This window comes from Gadus chalcogrammus, chromosome 19, assembly GCF_026213295.1.
Source record: "Gadus chalcogrammus isolate NIFS_2021 chromosome 19, NIFS_Gcha_1.0, whole genome shotgun sequence".
Taxonomy (NCBI): Eukaryota; Metazoa; Chordata; class Actinopteri; order Gadiformes; family Gadidae; genus Gadus; species Gadus chalcogrammus.
The window spans coordinates 9,483,342-9,497,867 of record NC_079430.1 but is presented as its reverse complement, the minus strand read 5'-3'; the positions used below and the strand labels follow the sequence as shown (position 1 = coordinate 9,497,867).

The following is a 14,526-nucleotide window of genomic DNA, read 5'->3' as shown; positions in this document are numbered from 1 at the left end:
GAAGACATCACTTGGGGATGGGGAACAGATGAAGAGTGGATGGGGTGGAGGAGAGACAAGAGGGAGATGGGTGGAGATGTGTGGATATGTGTTGACTGTAGATAGAGCCTGAAACTTGGAGCTGTGGTACCAAGAGGTTTTATCAAGAATTGGTCTCTGAACAACTGAACTTAACCACTCCTCTGGATTGGTCCATGTTTTCTTCGGAATCCACGGTAGATGAAGGATGCAAGTTTTTAAAACAAGTGAGAGCCGACAAAGAGACCGAAACTGCACAGGACTGTTTGAATTTTCCTTGTACACTTTCCAGATAATACCTTCATCTTTCTTCCTTCCTTGGTTTCGGACTGAAAGTAGCCCAGAAAAATCAGGGTTATTAATACCTGTCTTATTATCTTAAAGTAAATACCAGACACTAATGTGAAAATTGGCAAGACCCCCAGGGCAAGTTTAATTTACACTTTACATTTACAATTTAGACAACAGGTTAATAAATCTGTCAAGAGAGCGATAATGCGCTAACACTCAGGATCCAAGTTCACTGTTATTACGATCCAATATTGGACAACTTTGGCACACAAACGCACAGAAAGCACTTATTTTTAGGATCTCGTCAAAATAATGAATGGGGGGCTGGGAAACAAAGGAATAATGATGTACAAAAGCAGAAAAACAATTCAAACCATAAGGTTAATCAGATATTAAATTGAACTTTTCTCCTGTTTTTCCCGCTGCTCATGAATTTTGGCTAGCATGCTGTACTTCCCTTTACACAAATGCCAGGTTATGCCCTTAACTTAACTTTGTTTTCCCACAACATCGTCACATCCATTCGTCTTGAGTCACAAGACGCTAATTGTGAAATCGAATTATGTTCCTTACTTAATCCTAACCACATTTGCCACTGCCAGTTCACTTCCTGATTCCTGACGTATTACCGTGCACAATGCCCTCTCAGAACGTGATTGGCCTGTCCCCCTACCCTTGTTATGTCAGGGGTGGTCTCCCTTTTCCAAATGTTAACTGTTCTCAATAAAGGTCAAGAAAAAGAAAAAAGATATGCAGAGTTACACAGCCTTAACGTTGGAAGGAATAGTCAGCGTTTCCCCGAATACGCGGTGTTTTGGAAATACAGCTGTTTGCCAGATGTATCTCTCTTTGGTAATCTATCAATAATTGTGGCTGTGTAATTGTTTTTTTTTTCTTCTTCCGATCTGGATGCTGTTAATTTTTTCGTCAGACTGCCTTTGTACCGCCCAGTTGAACTGGGTTTGTCCTGTTGGAGTTCTGCTGCCCCCACCTGCCCTCAAACCCCCCCAAAAATGTTGTTTCCATCATGTGCTCTGGTACGTACACTCAATCTACTTCAGGAGTTCCCAAACCTTTTCATGCCAAAACCAGAGAGGATTAACATTTCTCTGTGCATATCGTTCTTATAGTATTGTCCATGAGAGGCTTCAAACACACTAATGATTAAATTAAATAGACAAAGCCTGTCGGCATGTATACGTATAAATATTGAAGAATTACATTTTATTTTTGGTCATCCGACAACTTACTTGGTACCCTGCTTGGCCCCACATAAGGGTCTCAACCCATAGTTTAGTAATCACATGATTAGTTTGGTAACCGCTGGTTACCAAACTTCACACTGGCTGTCTGGTTACTAAATTGACCACTGATTTATTCACCAACCATTGGCTGTCTGGTTACCAAACAGACAACGTCCACTCACAAATGTACCTTGCGAGTGAATAAAGGCTTCCGACGTTACATTCTTTAGTAATATCCCCCCAAGGAGGGTCCAAAGGCATCCAGTGTGCGCATTCCAGTGTGCGCAGTCGGTATAGGAATCCGTATGGAAGTCTCAGTCCACTGTGAGTCGCTTTGGATGAAAGCATCTGCTCAACAACTAAATGGTGGAACCATCCAGACGCAAAGTCCAAAAACAAGAGCACAGACTTTTTACGACTAACAATGAAAATGGTTAAACAAATTGAAAATAAGCAGTTGCTCTTAAATGTTCCTCTTCATGAGGGTCACTGGTTTCACTGTAGGTGAACAAAAATAAAACAATCTTTAAAACAGGAACGCGTTTGACAGACAGAAACGGACTCCCCATTCACGAGGAAACCATCAGAGAACCTGAACAGAAAACAATGTCAAGACGGACTTGGAAGCGGAACGGGAGAAAAAAAGAGCCGTTCCCCAAACCCCGGTTCTCTATAAGCACATTAAACCGTTGAGAAACATCCCCAAAAGACTCATTCCGCTTAATCAAAATAACATATGGTCACTTGACAACGTACAAACGCACCAAATTAAAGGCAATTCTTTTTAGCCGTGAAGTGTTAATGGCTGTGGAAAGAAAAGGCCCCCCCCCAAAAATAACATAAAAAAAGAGTAGCGCACTCCTGCTACTGTATCACTCAAACCAGCTTTAGCGGTAGCCCGTTTTTTCATTATTTGTGACCTTTCTATTGCTGTGTTTTTAATGACAGCTATATATCAAAGTGCTGGCCGATGACGACAGTCTGGGGCCTCTCGGCTGGGGCGGTGGCGAGGAGGAGGCAGCTACTTTCTGAGCGCTGCAAAGCGGCCAAAATGTACTTGAACGATTTCTCCTTTTCCCCCTCGAACCCCCTTTTTTTTTTCTTGTATTTCTTCCTTCGCCTCTGACCACTTTGCACAAACACACACACACGCACACACACACACACACACACATGCAGACACACACACATACATGCAGACACACGGACACATGCAGGCAGGCACGTAGACAAACACATAAACACACACACACACACATTTCAGGCACAGAGATGCAGAGACACCACACACACACAGACACACAGACACACACACACACACACACACACACCACACACACACACACACACACACACACACACACACACACACACACACACACACACAAAAAACACACACTAATGCCCATAGACATACACACAAAAACACACATGCACAGAGACACACACACACAATCACAGGATTGTGGGGCAGAACCCTAGGGGATTGAGCTGTACTACTGGTATCTGTGTGGAGAGAGAGAGTGTATGTGTGTGGTGTGTGAGTGTGTGTGTGTGTGTGTGTTTGTGTTGTGTGTGTGTGTGTTTGTGTTTGTGTGTAGTGCGTGTGCGTGTTGGTGTGCGTGTGTGTGTGTGTTTGTGTGTGTGTGTGTGTGTGGTGTGTGTTGTTGTGTGTGTGTGCGTGTGTGTGGGGGGGTCTGGAACAATATGTTCCTACCCACTTAACGCACCACGGAGTGCACGAGCCAAAGCTCAACCTGCTCTCTTGGGGCAGGGCTGATGTGTAAGGTTGGGAAGGGAGAGAGAGTGTGGGGAGAGGTACCCCCCCCCCCCGTAGCATATAACCCTATGTGCTATGTACTGTGTGGAGAACGGATAAATTGTGTGTGTGTGTAAGTCTGTAAGTCTGTGTTTACATGGTAGTACTGGGATGGCCCTTTATGATATAGTTTGTTCCCTTCACTATTTGCTGGTGTTTAGCCGTTGGCTCCCACACTGTTATCACATCATATCACAAGACACCAATGAGCAGGGCGTCAAAGGCCGTCTTCAGCCAGATTTCGCTGGAATATTGAAATAATGTTAGCAACACAACCATGCTGTGAAAAACACACGCACACACTCGACACATTCCCACAAGAAAGTGTTCATGCATCGTGATTATGGATGGAACCTATTCATGCTTGACGCTAATGCATGAGTACACGACACACGGTCAAGCGTATACATAAACACACACACACACACATACGCGGCAACATGTATGTTTTGTACACACAAAAACAAAAAGTCATAAAAAATTTACTTGTGGGGAAAATAGCAAAGCTATGGCTCAACTGCAGGCAGAGGAAGTGCACGTTTCCCGTGCGCACTCCGTCAGTAAACCGCACAGGCCTCAGCAGGCCAGTGACATAAGCGTGTGGTAACGTTTAAAAAGCAACTTCGGGAACACCGCTGTTAATCTTTTCTTGTTTTTTTTCGTTTTTTTTTTATTATTTATTAATTATTTATTCCGCACGTCGATTATTATTACACTTCCAAGCGGAACATGCTTACTTCCATGAGTGTCGTGGTCAATTTTGTTTTTCTTTCACTGTTTACCCCTTCAGCCCCCCCCCTCTCCCATGACCGGCGATATTTCAGAGCTGTTAAAAATCGTAAAAACAAATGTTTGGGAGGCTGGTTTTATTTGAGCCGTAACAACCCATCCCGGCCGACTCTGACTGACGAGCGCACGTGTTGACACACACACACACACACACACACACACACACACACACACACACACACACACACACACACACACACACACACACACACTCACCGCAGACCCATTTGGGATCAAACCCCACATCCTTAAACGCTCCGACCACCTCCACCCCTCCCCCCCCCCCCCCCCTCCCTGCGGTCTGCATCTTAATAAAAATAAAAACACGAAAAAAATAAGATTTACCACTGTGCGGCGTCTCACAGGATATGACATCACGTCAGAGGTAAGCTAGGATAAGTGGGCCTTCCGCACCGCCTGCGTTCACTTACCTCGGTCGCCCGCCCTCGCTCACTCACTCACTCGCTCGCCCACAGGTTTTCAGCTGCCCGTCCGCTGTTATTGTTGTTGTTATGGACCAACGGGATGTGTGTTTGTGTGTCAGTGCGTGTGCGAGGTGTTAATGGGGGTATTAGTGGCAGGCGCTTGGGGGCGGTTAGGGGGGGGGGGGGGGGGGGGGGTAGGGCAGAGGGGGGGAGGGGGGAGAGGGTGTGTGTGTGTGGGGGTTTCCGGACGTTACCTCAGACGACTACCTCTCACCCACGTCCCCGTAGAGTGGGGCGGCCAAAGCGCTTGAAACTCCATTAGTGTGTGTGTGTGTGTGTCGCTCTCTCTCTCTGACTCTCTGCTATAGTCTGTGGGGGTGAAGCCTTTATGATGCCCCCCTCCCGATGCCTGTTACGCAGGGCCCCCCTCACCCCCAAAAAATAACACTCACGCCATTTTTTTTATAAGGCATGCGGGGAAACGAGAGAGGAAATAAATACAATACAATAACACAGAATAAACTAACGAAAAGGAGAGAGCCGGGTGCTAATGACTGCACGGCTGTTCACACACACACGCACGCACGCACGCACGCACGCACGCACGCACGCACCACGCACGCACGCACGCACGCACGCACGCAACGCACGGCACGCACGCACAGCACGCACGCACGCACACACACACACACACACACACACACACACACACACACACACACACACACACACACACACACACACACACACACACACACACACACACACACTACAGTGGGTGTTTTACATGGCACACATTTATACTCATGTTTTTGATTTTCTGGCGCTTTATGTTTCTTATCCTTTCAATGAATGTTGTACGGGTCATAGATGGTTAAATAAATGGTTTTAGGCGACACACACCTTGGCTGGCGCGTGGAGTGTGTGGAGTGTGTGTGCGGACCCTGGGGTCAGTGGAACCCGAAACGTAACCGATAATTAATAACTTCAGAGCCATGTCGGAAGTGTGTGGGGATGGATTATAGTTTGGATTTCACACGGCGCAGTTCACCTCCGCTGTGCCGCTGTGGTCTCTGATCCGCGGAGCGGGGGGGGGGTCTGACACCGGGTGCGGGTGACTGAGAAGCGGCAAAACACGACGGAGAAGGCGGAGATCGCCAAAGGTTGAGTTATCGGACATGCTCGTGTTTACATGTTGTTATTGCAAACAAACAGTAGTCACATCAGCTGCTTGCCCCCCTCCCTCTCTCAAACAAACACACACACACACACACACACACACACACACACACACACACACACACACACACACACACACACACACACACACACACACACACACACACACACACACACACACACTACAGTGGGTGTTTTACATGGCACACATTTATACTCATGTTTTTGATTTTCTGGCGCTTTATGTTTCTTATCCTTTCAATGAATGTTGTACGGGTCATAGATGGTTAAATAAATGGTTTTAGGCGAGGGGAGTTGGAGTTCTCTCTCTCTCTCTCTCTCTCTCTCTCTCTCTCTCTCTCTCTCGACTGCTCTTGTGTTATCTGCTCCTTTTAAACTACATATCTCTGTCACTCTCTTCCTCTCCTTTCCTTTTATCTTGTGGGGTATGTGCGTGTGTTTGTGTGTGTGTGTGTGTATTGTGTGTGTGTGTGCGTGTGTGTATGTGTGTGTGTGCGTTTGCAGACCAGAGTTTGGGTCTTCCAGTCTGACAGCTGGTCTCAATTTACAGTGTATTGTGTGTCTGTGTATGGCGTGTGTGTGCGTGCACTGCATGCGTAGTGGGGGTATGTTTTGAGCTTGGAGGTCAAAACAATCTTTATTTAGCAGATATTGTTTGTAAGGACGCGATGTGTACACTTAGCGGCCATTTTTGTCCAAGCGTTGTTGTGATATCCGACTTAAAGACAAGCGTTGAAGTTTGATTGTTTTAGGGTCAGAAAGCAAACAACACTGGATGCATTTCACTACGTCGGCCGAATTGTCGACGGCATACAATTACGTCATTTAACGAGAAACCATAAAATGTATTAAACATTCACGTCGCTCCTCCAAAACAAAAAGATAAAAAAGATAAAAAATTTAAAAAAACTCCCATGCCTTGTTTACACCTTGCTTTCCAGTAGAGAAGTTTCAAAATAAAAGTCTGCGCTCCATATTTTTGTGAACCCCCCAGCCCCCTGCCGGGGCGAAGCGGTGGCAATCAAGCAACCTTCTTGACAACGCAATGTGGTGTTCTTTTTTTAACATCCATAGCAGAATACACAAAACGTGAACAGGAAAAATAGCTGGAAACGTTTCGTACATTTTGAAGATATTCCCAATCTTCCCCCATTGTTTTCTCCTCTTCACCACTCTCCATTCATTGAGCGGGAAAACCTCTGTTATGTGGCAATTTGTTGTTGGCCTTTCTGAATCACGGGGTGTATTTTTCGCCCGTGTGTGTGTGTGTGTGTGTGTGTGTGTTGCTAAGTTTGACTCGCGCTTGGCTCAGACCGTCGCGGTTTTGTGAACAGTTATGCAAGGTCCCTGCTTGTAGGCCTCACCAACAGCACACACACACACACACACACACACACGCACACACGCACACACGCACACATGCACACATGCACGCACATAAGCACACACACAGGCACGCACATGAACAATCACACACACACACACATAAACACAGGAGAAAAATACAGCCCATGAATCAGAATGGCCAACAAGAAATGGCCACATAAAATAGTTTTTTTCACAGATATTGTTACAGACACACTCCCACACACATTCGCCCACGCAAAATATTTGGTTTAATCAATTTGACTATATTGATCACATTTCGGGAAATGTGATCGTGCACACACACACAAGATTATATCCATGTGTGTTTTTTGTACAGGACAATATGTTTAGGCGTACAGTTCTACGGGCACTGGCAGACACACACTCGCACATGCACACACGTACCAAGCACTCACACACGCACACACACACTTAGAAAAACACACAAACACACACACACACACACAGACATTTCCACTCCCAACCAGCCCTTCTCACAACCAACCAGCTATGTTAAAGTCTGAATGTGTTACATGTCAAATTACCTTGGCATATCTGTAGTCAATGAGGACTGATATACAACTGATATATACTACAAATAGATGCTGGCCAGACCGTAAGTCTCTCTTTGCTGACAAGAATAATAGTATCAACGCTGCCCAAAGCCCACCCAGCCAAGCCGAGCTACGCTGGTTGGTGTCACACGGTTGCACAGCCAGGAGAATGGACGGTACAATGTAACTCCGTTCATTGGGATTCTGAAAGTCTCCCACCAATAGATTGGGAGGGACTAAATATTACATATAACAACTATTACATATAACAAACAAATTTTTTTTGGAGGAGAGTGGACTCCCGCCTTGGGTTTTCTGGCAATCCACTTCCTGTGCGTGTTAAACCACTTCCTGCTGCATGTTGAACACTGATTGTGTGGTACTCTCAAAACTGTATATCATATTTAAGTTAGCAAAAGGTTCTTCGAATTAATGGGCTTGAAATGATTTTTATAAATGTATGAGACCGGTACATTCATTTATTCCTCATAATTAATGTTTGCTCGCTCACACCATCGCATATTAGAAAAGCACACGGTGGTGGGATGGGGGGGGGGAGGGGGTAAAGAGGGTCGAGGAAGGAGACGGAGCTACGTGAGCAGTGACGGAGGTGAGCCAGCCGCACCACCTGCAATCATATAAATAAAGTTATTGGCTTGGCCCGGTGGGGAAGAGGGGAAGTCACCTATCCCACCAGCGCGGGGTTTAGGAGTGGAAAAGCTGGCCGGTCGTGGACTGAAAGAATTAGCATTAAAGAAAGGCTGTCTCCTGGAGTTATATTCATTCTTCAGAGCCCCGGCCCGCGTGGCGTGGAGCCACGACCAACTGGTTGAGTCGTAGCGTCGAGCCATAAAACACGTTTTGGACAAGTCGGTGGCTTGCCCTACTTAGAGCCCAGCATGAGTGGGCCGTGAAAATGGGAAAAGAAACACTCGCAGACATCGCACCGGGAAAAAAAGGCTCTACTTTTATCCGTCAGCGTGTGTTATCTGTTAGCGTTAATCAGAGCCAATGCGCGGCGGCGTCAGCGCGCGGGCAGTCAGAGTGCTGACCACGTAGGCAACGTGAATCGGTTCGATAGAGAGAGGCCGTGCTCTGCTACATGTCCTTCCCCTCGCTCTCTCTGTCCACTCTGTCCGCGCCGGCCGGTCCGTGATAGCCCATGAAAGCACACATCTATATTAATGTATATCAATAAGAAGGAGGAAAAGAAGGTTTGGAATGCTGCAAGGTCATCTCAGCCCCTTGACCTGGCCCAGTCCAAAAGGATACCCGGGTTGGATCCCAAACGTCCACAACCCAAACCGTAGGCGTCCTTGGCCCTCACCCCTACCTTCTCCTTCATAACATATATATCGCTGCGTGAATAGAGAGAAATCCGTCAAAACCTAGAGAGAGAGAGGGAGGGAGGGAGAGAGAGAGAGAGAGAGAGAGAGAGAGAGAGAGAGAGAGAGAGAGAGAGAGAGAGACGGAGAGAGAGAGAGACGGAGAGAGAGAGAGACAGAGAGACAAACACAAAACAGTGTGAGCTCGACAACGACTAACAACTACAACAACAACAAGGACGTGGTCGACAACAGGAACGAGGATCCAGATAAACCCTGGGGCCCTGGGAAGCAGTCTCAGGTGTTGTGGGTCACCTGCATGTGTCCCCTCTGCTCCGAAGGAGGCAGAACTGTCCTGTCGACACTTCCAGGGGGCAGATAGGTGGTCAGATAAGCCGCCCGTGGCTATAGATTTTCCATGGTGGCAGGATCCCTACCGTAGCTTGTCTCTCTCGCTCTCTCTCTGTGTGCACAAGCTCTCATGTTACGAGGGCATCTGATTTCACTGCCTCAGGACAGCGAGAGCGAAACCCAATGACCTTGGGTCATTCGCCTTTTGTGGTTTTTGTTTCATCTTTTTCGTTCTGTGTTTATTTTAATGGTGTTTTTTTTTCCCTCGTCGGTTTTCGTTATTCTGCCATTCGACGGAAGAGATGAGACACGATTGAATATTTTGTTGTCTTTAATTTATGTCATTTCTCGTACGTATTCATTAATGCAAGTGCGGCCATAAATAATGCTCTCAGGTCTCCAAAGCCGAAGAGTGTTAACAAAGCTGAAATGCATGTGAAAAAAAGGCAGGAGTTCACGCAGAAACAAGTCGTAAATAAAAAGAAGGGGCAGGCAGGCAGGCATTCAAATTGACCTCTCCAGTTTTACTTTTACTTTCTTCTACCTCTCTCTCTTTCACTCTCTCTCTTACTCTTTCTGCTCTCTCTCTCTCTCTCTCTCTCGCTCTCTCTCTCTCTCTCTCTCTCTCTCTCTCTCTCTCTCTCTCTCTCTCTCTCTCTCTCTCTCTCTCTTTCTCTCTCTCTCTCTACCTCTTCTACTCTCTCTCTTTCTCTCTCTCCTCTTTCTCTCTGTCCCACTCTCTTTGCTGTGTGTATTTCTCTCTCTCTCTCTCTCTCTCTCTCTCTCTCTCTCTCTCTCTCTCTCTCTCTATCTCTCTCTCTATCTCTCACACTATATATATATATATATATATATATATATATATATATGTATATATATATATATATATATGGTGCACTCTCTTTGGCCTAGAAAATTATGGAATTTTATAAAAATGTATAATTAGATAACAAGCAGCTTTCTTTGGGCTGGTTTTATTGTTAAATACTGAAGGAATGCAAACTTAGAGTTAGGAAACATGAAGGGTTGCAAAGTGGCGTTCAAATCTAAATCCCTCTCTCTCTGTGTCTCTGTGTCTCTGTGTCTCTCTGTCAGACGTGTCAGTCCAAGGTGTTTGATCTATCAGATGGGGTGTCCCAGTATGCCTGGTTCCCCTGCAGAGAGGCCCACGAGACATCCTGGGGGAACCCCAACTACTGGCTCAAGGTAAGGGGGAAAGAGAGGCCCGAGAGGTCAGAGGAGGTCAAGGGGTCAAAATGGAAGGTTGTCCTCTAATTGGCTTAGGGAGGGGGTGGTTAAAAGGTTTTTTTTGTGGGAGTTTCCTTTGAGCAATTTTTGTAAGTATCTCTTTTGAGGAATGAATACCGAATACGTTAAAATTAGGTTAAATCAAACAAAGGAAAAAAATGTATGAAGGTTTCTCGTTAGTAAAAGAAGATGTAGCTAATGCTAAAGCTAATGCGAGACAGCAGGTCTTCCTGGGTGTTTCGCTCATTCCTCAAGATGGAAGGAGACCAACGTGGTTGAGGATTTAATATATACGCTGTTCGGGGCCATCTCATTGATTTTGAAAGTGCCAAAGAACAGAGTGTAACGAAAGAATAAACAAGGCAAAGACAAAGAAGGGAGTCAAGTCACGAGGTCCAGAGTGTGCCCAGGTCTGGTACACCTTATACCTCTGACTTCGATTTAGTGCCTCTTTCTTTTTAATCTTCTTCCCTTACTTTGTTCTTTCTTTCTTTTCTTCAAGTATTTCGGTCTTCCTTTCTGTAGTTCTGTCTTTCTTTGTCGTGCTGTCTGCCTTGATGTCTGTTTGCATGTCTGTTTGTCTTTCTTTGTCATGCTGTCTTTCTTTCTCTCTGTCTGTCTCTCTTTCATTGTCTTTCTTTCTCTCTGTCTGTCTCTCTATCATTGTCTTTCTTTCTCTCTGCCTGTCTCTCTATCATTGTCTTTCTTTCTCTCTGTCTGTCTCTCTATCATTGTCTTTCTTTCGGTCTGGCTTTCTTCCTATCATTGTCTTTCTTTCTCTCTGTCTGTCTCTCTATCATTGTCTTTCTTTCTCTCTGTCTGTCTCTCTATCATTGTCTTTCTTTCTCTCTGTCTGTCTCTCTATCATTGTCTTTCTTTCTCTCTGTCTGTCTCTCTATCATTGTCTTTCTTTCTCTCTGTCTGTCTCTCTATCATTGTCTTTCTTATCTGTCTGACTTTCATTGTCTGTCTTTATCTGCTTCACTGTATCATTCTTTATTTCTTGGCTTTTTTACTCCTCTCTTTATTTTTTATACCTCCCTGTCTTTCTTTTTTATGTTGTTCTGTCTTTCCTTCTTTCTCTTAACCTCTCTTTCATTTCTTCATTCCTACCCCTGTTCCCACATTTCAATCCCAACACTCCTCTTCTCTTCTCGTTATGGCCTGTTCTTCATCTCATCTCTCTCCCTCCCTCCCTTCATCCCTCCCTAACTCCCTCCCTCCCTCCCTCCCTCCCTAACTCCCTCCCTCCCTCCCTCCCTCCCTCCCTCCCTCCCTCCCTCCCTCCCTCCCTCCCTCCCCTCCCTCTCTTCCTCCCTCCCTCACTCTCTATCCTCCTCTCCCCCCCTCTTTCCCTCCCTCCCCCCCTCTCTCCCTCCCTCCCTCCCTCGCTCCCTCCCTCCCTCCCTTCCTCCCTCCCTCGCTCCCTCCCTCCCTCCCTCCCTCCCTCCCTCCCTCACTCCCTATCCCCCTCTCCCCTCCCTCCCTCCTCCTCCCTCCCTCCCTCCCTCCCTCCCTCCCTCCCTCCCTCCCTCCCTCCCTCCCTCCCTCACTCCCTATCCCCCTCTCCCCTCCCTCCCTCCCTCCCTTCCTCCCTCTCTCCCTCCTCCAGGCCCACTTCTCTCACCCCATGGTGGCAGCGGCGGTCATCATCCACCTTGCGGCGGACGGGACGGGCTACCTGGACCAGACCCAGTGCAATATCACCGTCCAGCTGGTGGACACCAAGGGGGCCTTCCACAGTCTAGGTGAGCCCCCCCCTGTCTCACAGGTCGGACTCCGGACGAATCACCTCAAGTCAAATCAGAGCCGTCTGAGGACAGACCAGCTAGAATCTAGATTAGAAGAAGGGTTTGTTTCGCTTTCTTTCACTTCGTCGTTCGCTTCAACCAATCGCGTTGCTTGAGGCGGCGGTCGGTAAGCAGGTGATTGGCTGGTGTCATTTAAGGTGGGTCTTTGAAGCCCTTTGAGACTGTGAACTGTAGTTCAATTCTGGGTTCAGACCAAAATGTCTACATCCCCGAGCAAGAGGCCTCACTAGTACCTGATATTCTTGTTGAATATTCCATCACTCATTTGTTCGTACTTCCTAGCTTCCAATCAAAGCATATCACATTGCACTCCTCTCTGCCACACCTATATACCTTCCAAATCCATATCTCAGCAGTACTACTGCCTATTCAATTTCCATACTACCTAGTGCCCCATCTCCTGCTCCTCTCTTTCCCTCTCTAAACACAACTTTAATCTTACGTATCAATAATTCCATCAACATCCATCCCCCTTCTCTACCAGACTGGAGGAAGTTAAACATGCTGGATTTTTATTTCTATATATCTTATACCTCTATCCTTCTCTTCCTCCTACCTCCTCTCTCCTCCTCTCTCCCCATCTTCTTCCTCTCTCACCCCTACTTCCTCTTCCCCCTACCTCCTCTCTCCCCTACCTCCTCCCCCCCCGCCCCCCCTCTCCTCCTCTCTCCTCCTCCTAATCCTACCTCCTCCCTCCTTGTCATCCTCTTCTCTCCCCCTACCTCCCCCTCCCCCTCCCGCCTCCACTTCTCTCCGTCCTCCTCCTCCTCCCCCTCTCTCCCCTTACCTCCTCCTCCCCCTACCTCCTCCCCTTCTCTCCCCCTACCTCCTCCCCCTCTCTCCCGCTACCTCCTCCTCCTTTTCTTCCCCTACCCCCCCCCCCCTCTCTCCTCCTCCACCCCCCCCCTGCAGGCGACTGGCGTCTGAGCTGCCGCACCAACCCTCTGGTGATCCCGGTGAGCCACGACCTGTCGGTGGCCTTCTACCACACCAAGGCCATCCTGGTGACCTTCGCCTCCGAGCTGGTAGCCGTCTCCGGCGTGGGCCTGCGCTCCTTCCAGTCCTTCGACCCCATCACCATCAGCGGTTGCCAGAGCAACGAGATCTACAACCCGACGGGCCAAAGGTGAGGGGGGGGGGGGGGCGTCTCACCGTCGTCTGTAGGACGCACGCTGCCTTTTTGGACGAGGGCGGGGTCGATGAAACCAAGGCGTTGCCACGACAACCCCTGAGGCGCACGCATGGACACACGTCTTGCACGCAGCCATGCTTACATCGGGGAACACACACAGAGAAGTGAGGACACGCTCTTTGAAACCCTTTGAGACACAAACGCACACACACACAATCAGAAACACATCATTGAACTCCTACGAGCCACACACACACACACACACACACACACACACACACACACACACACACACACACACACACACACACACACACATACTCGTCACCAACCCTTTACAAATGCACATACTCTGATTCAGAAACACACACAGAGGAACTGAGGTGCTCCAATTGAAGTCCAATGAAGCACACACACACTCTCACGCACTAAAACCACACAGGAACAACTCGCACACAAGACAAATAATTCATGGTGAGGAAGTATTGTAAGGATTCCCAAAGGGACACAGTAACAACATGGTAACACAAACACACACACACACACACACACGCGCGCGAGACACACTCTCATATACACACGCAAACACAAGAGCCTGATAACCCACGAGTGAGTGACCACGAGAAAAAAAGTGAGAGGGGGATGTGTAGGGTAGGGTGGGGGAGGTTGGGGGAGGTTGGGGGGGTGGGTATGGGTGGTCAGGGTAAGGGGGTCTGTACGGAGAGATAGGACTGTTTGCGGCTCTTGTTGTGCGCCAGTGAAGCGTGCAGAAGGGAACTAATGAGATAAGGCCGGGTCCGTGGATCTGCAGCAGCCAGGAAATCGTTTGATACCACACACACACACACACACACACACAACACACACACACACACACACACACACACACACACACACACACACACACACACACACACACACACACACACACACACACACACACACACACAC

At 47.6% G+C, this 14,526-nt stretch overlaps 1 protein-coding gene across 1 annotated transcript in view; it reads left to right on the top strand.

Moving 5' to 3' along the window:
• The window catches only part of pappaa (pregnancy-associated plasma protein A, pappalysin 1a), a 64,986-nt gene that overhangs the window by 9,759 nt on the left and 40,701 nt on the right, over nucleotides 1-14,526 (top strand). Inside the window, exons 3-6 of the mRNA XM_056578978.1 lie at nucleotides 9,375-9,390; nucleotides 10,480-10,590; nucleotides 12,245-12,380; nucleotides 13,356-13,569. Of these exons, the coding sequence (XP_056434953.1) occupies nucleotides 9,375-9,390; nucleotides 10,480-10,590; nucleotides 12,245-12,380; nucleotides 13,356-13,569 (477 nt within the window). The remainder of the gene's footprint in view (nucleotides 1-9,374; nucleotides 9,391-10,479; nucleotides 10,591-12,244; nucleotides 12,381-13,355; nucleotides 13,570-14,526) is intronic.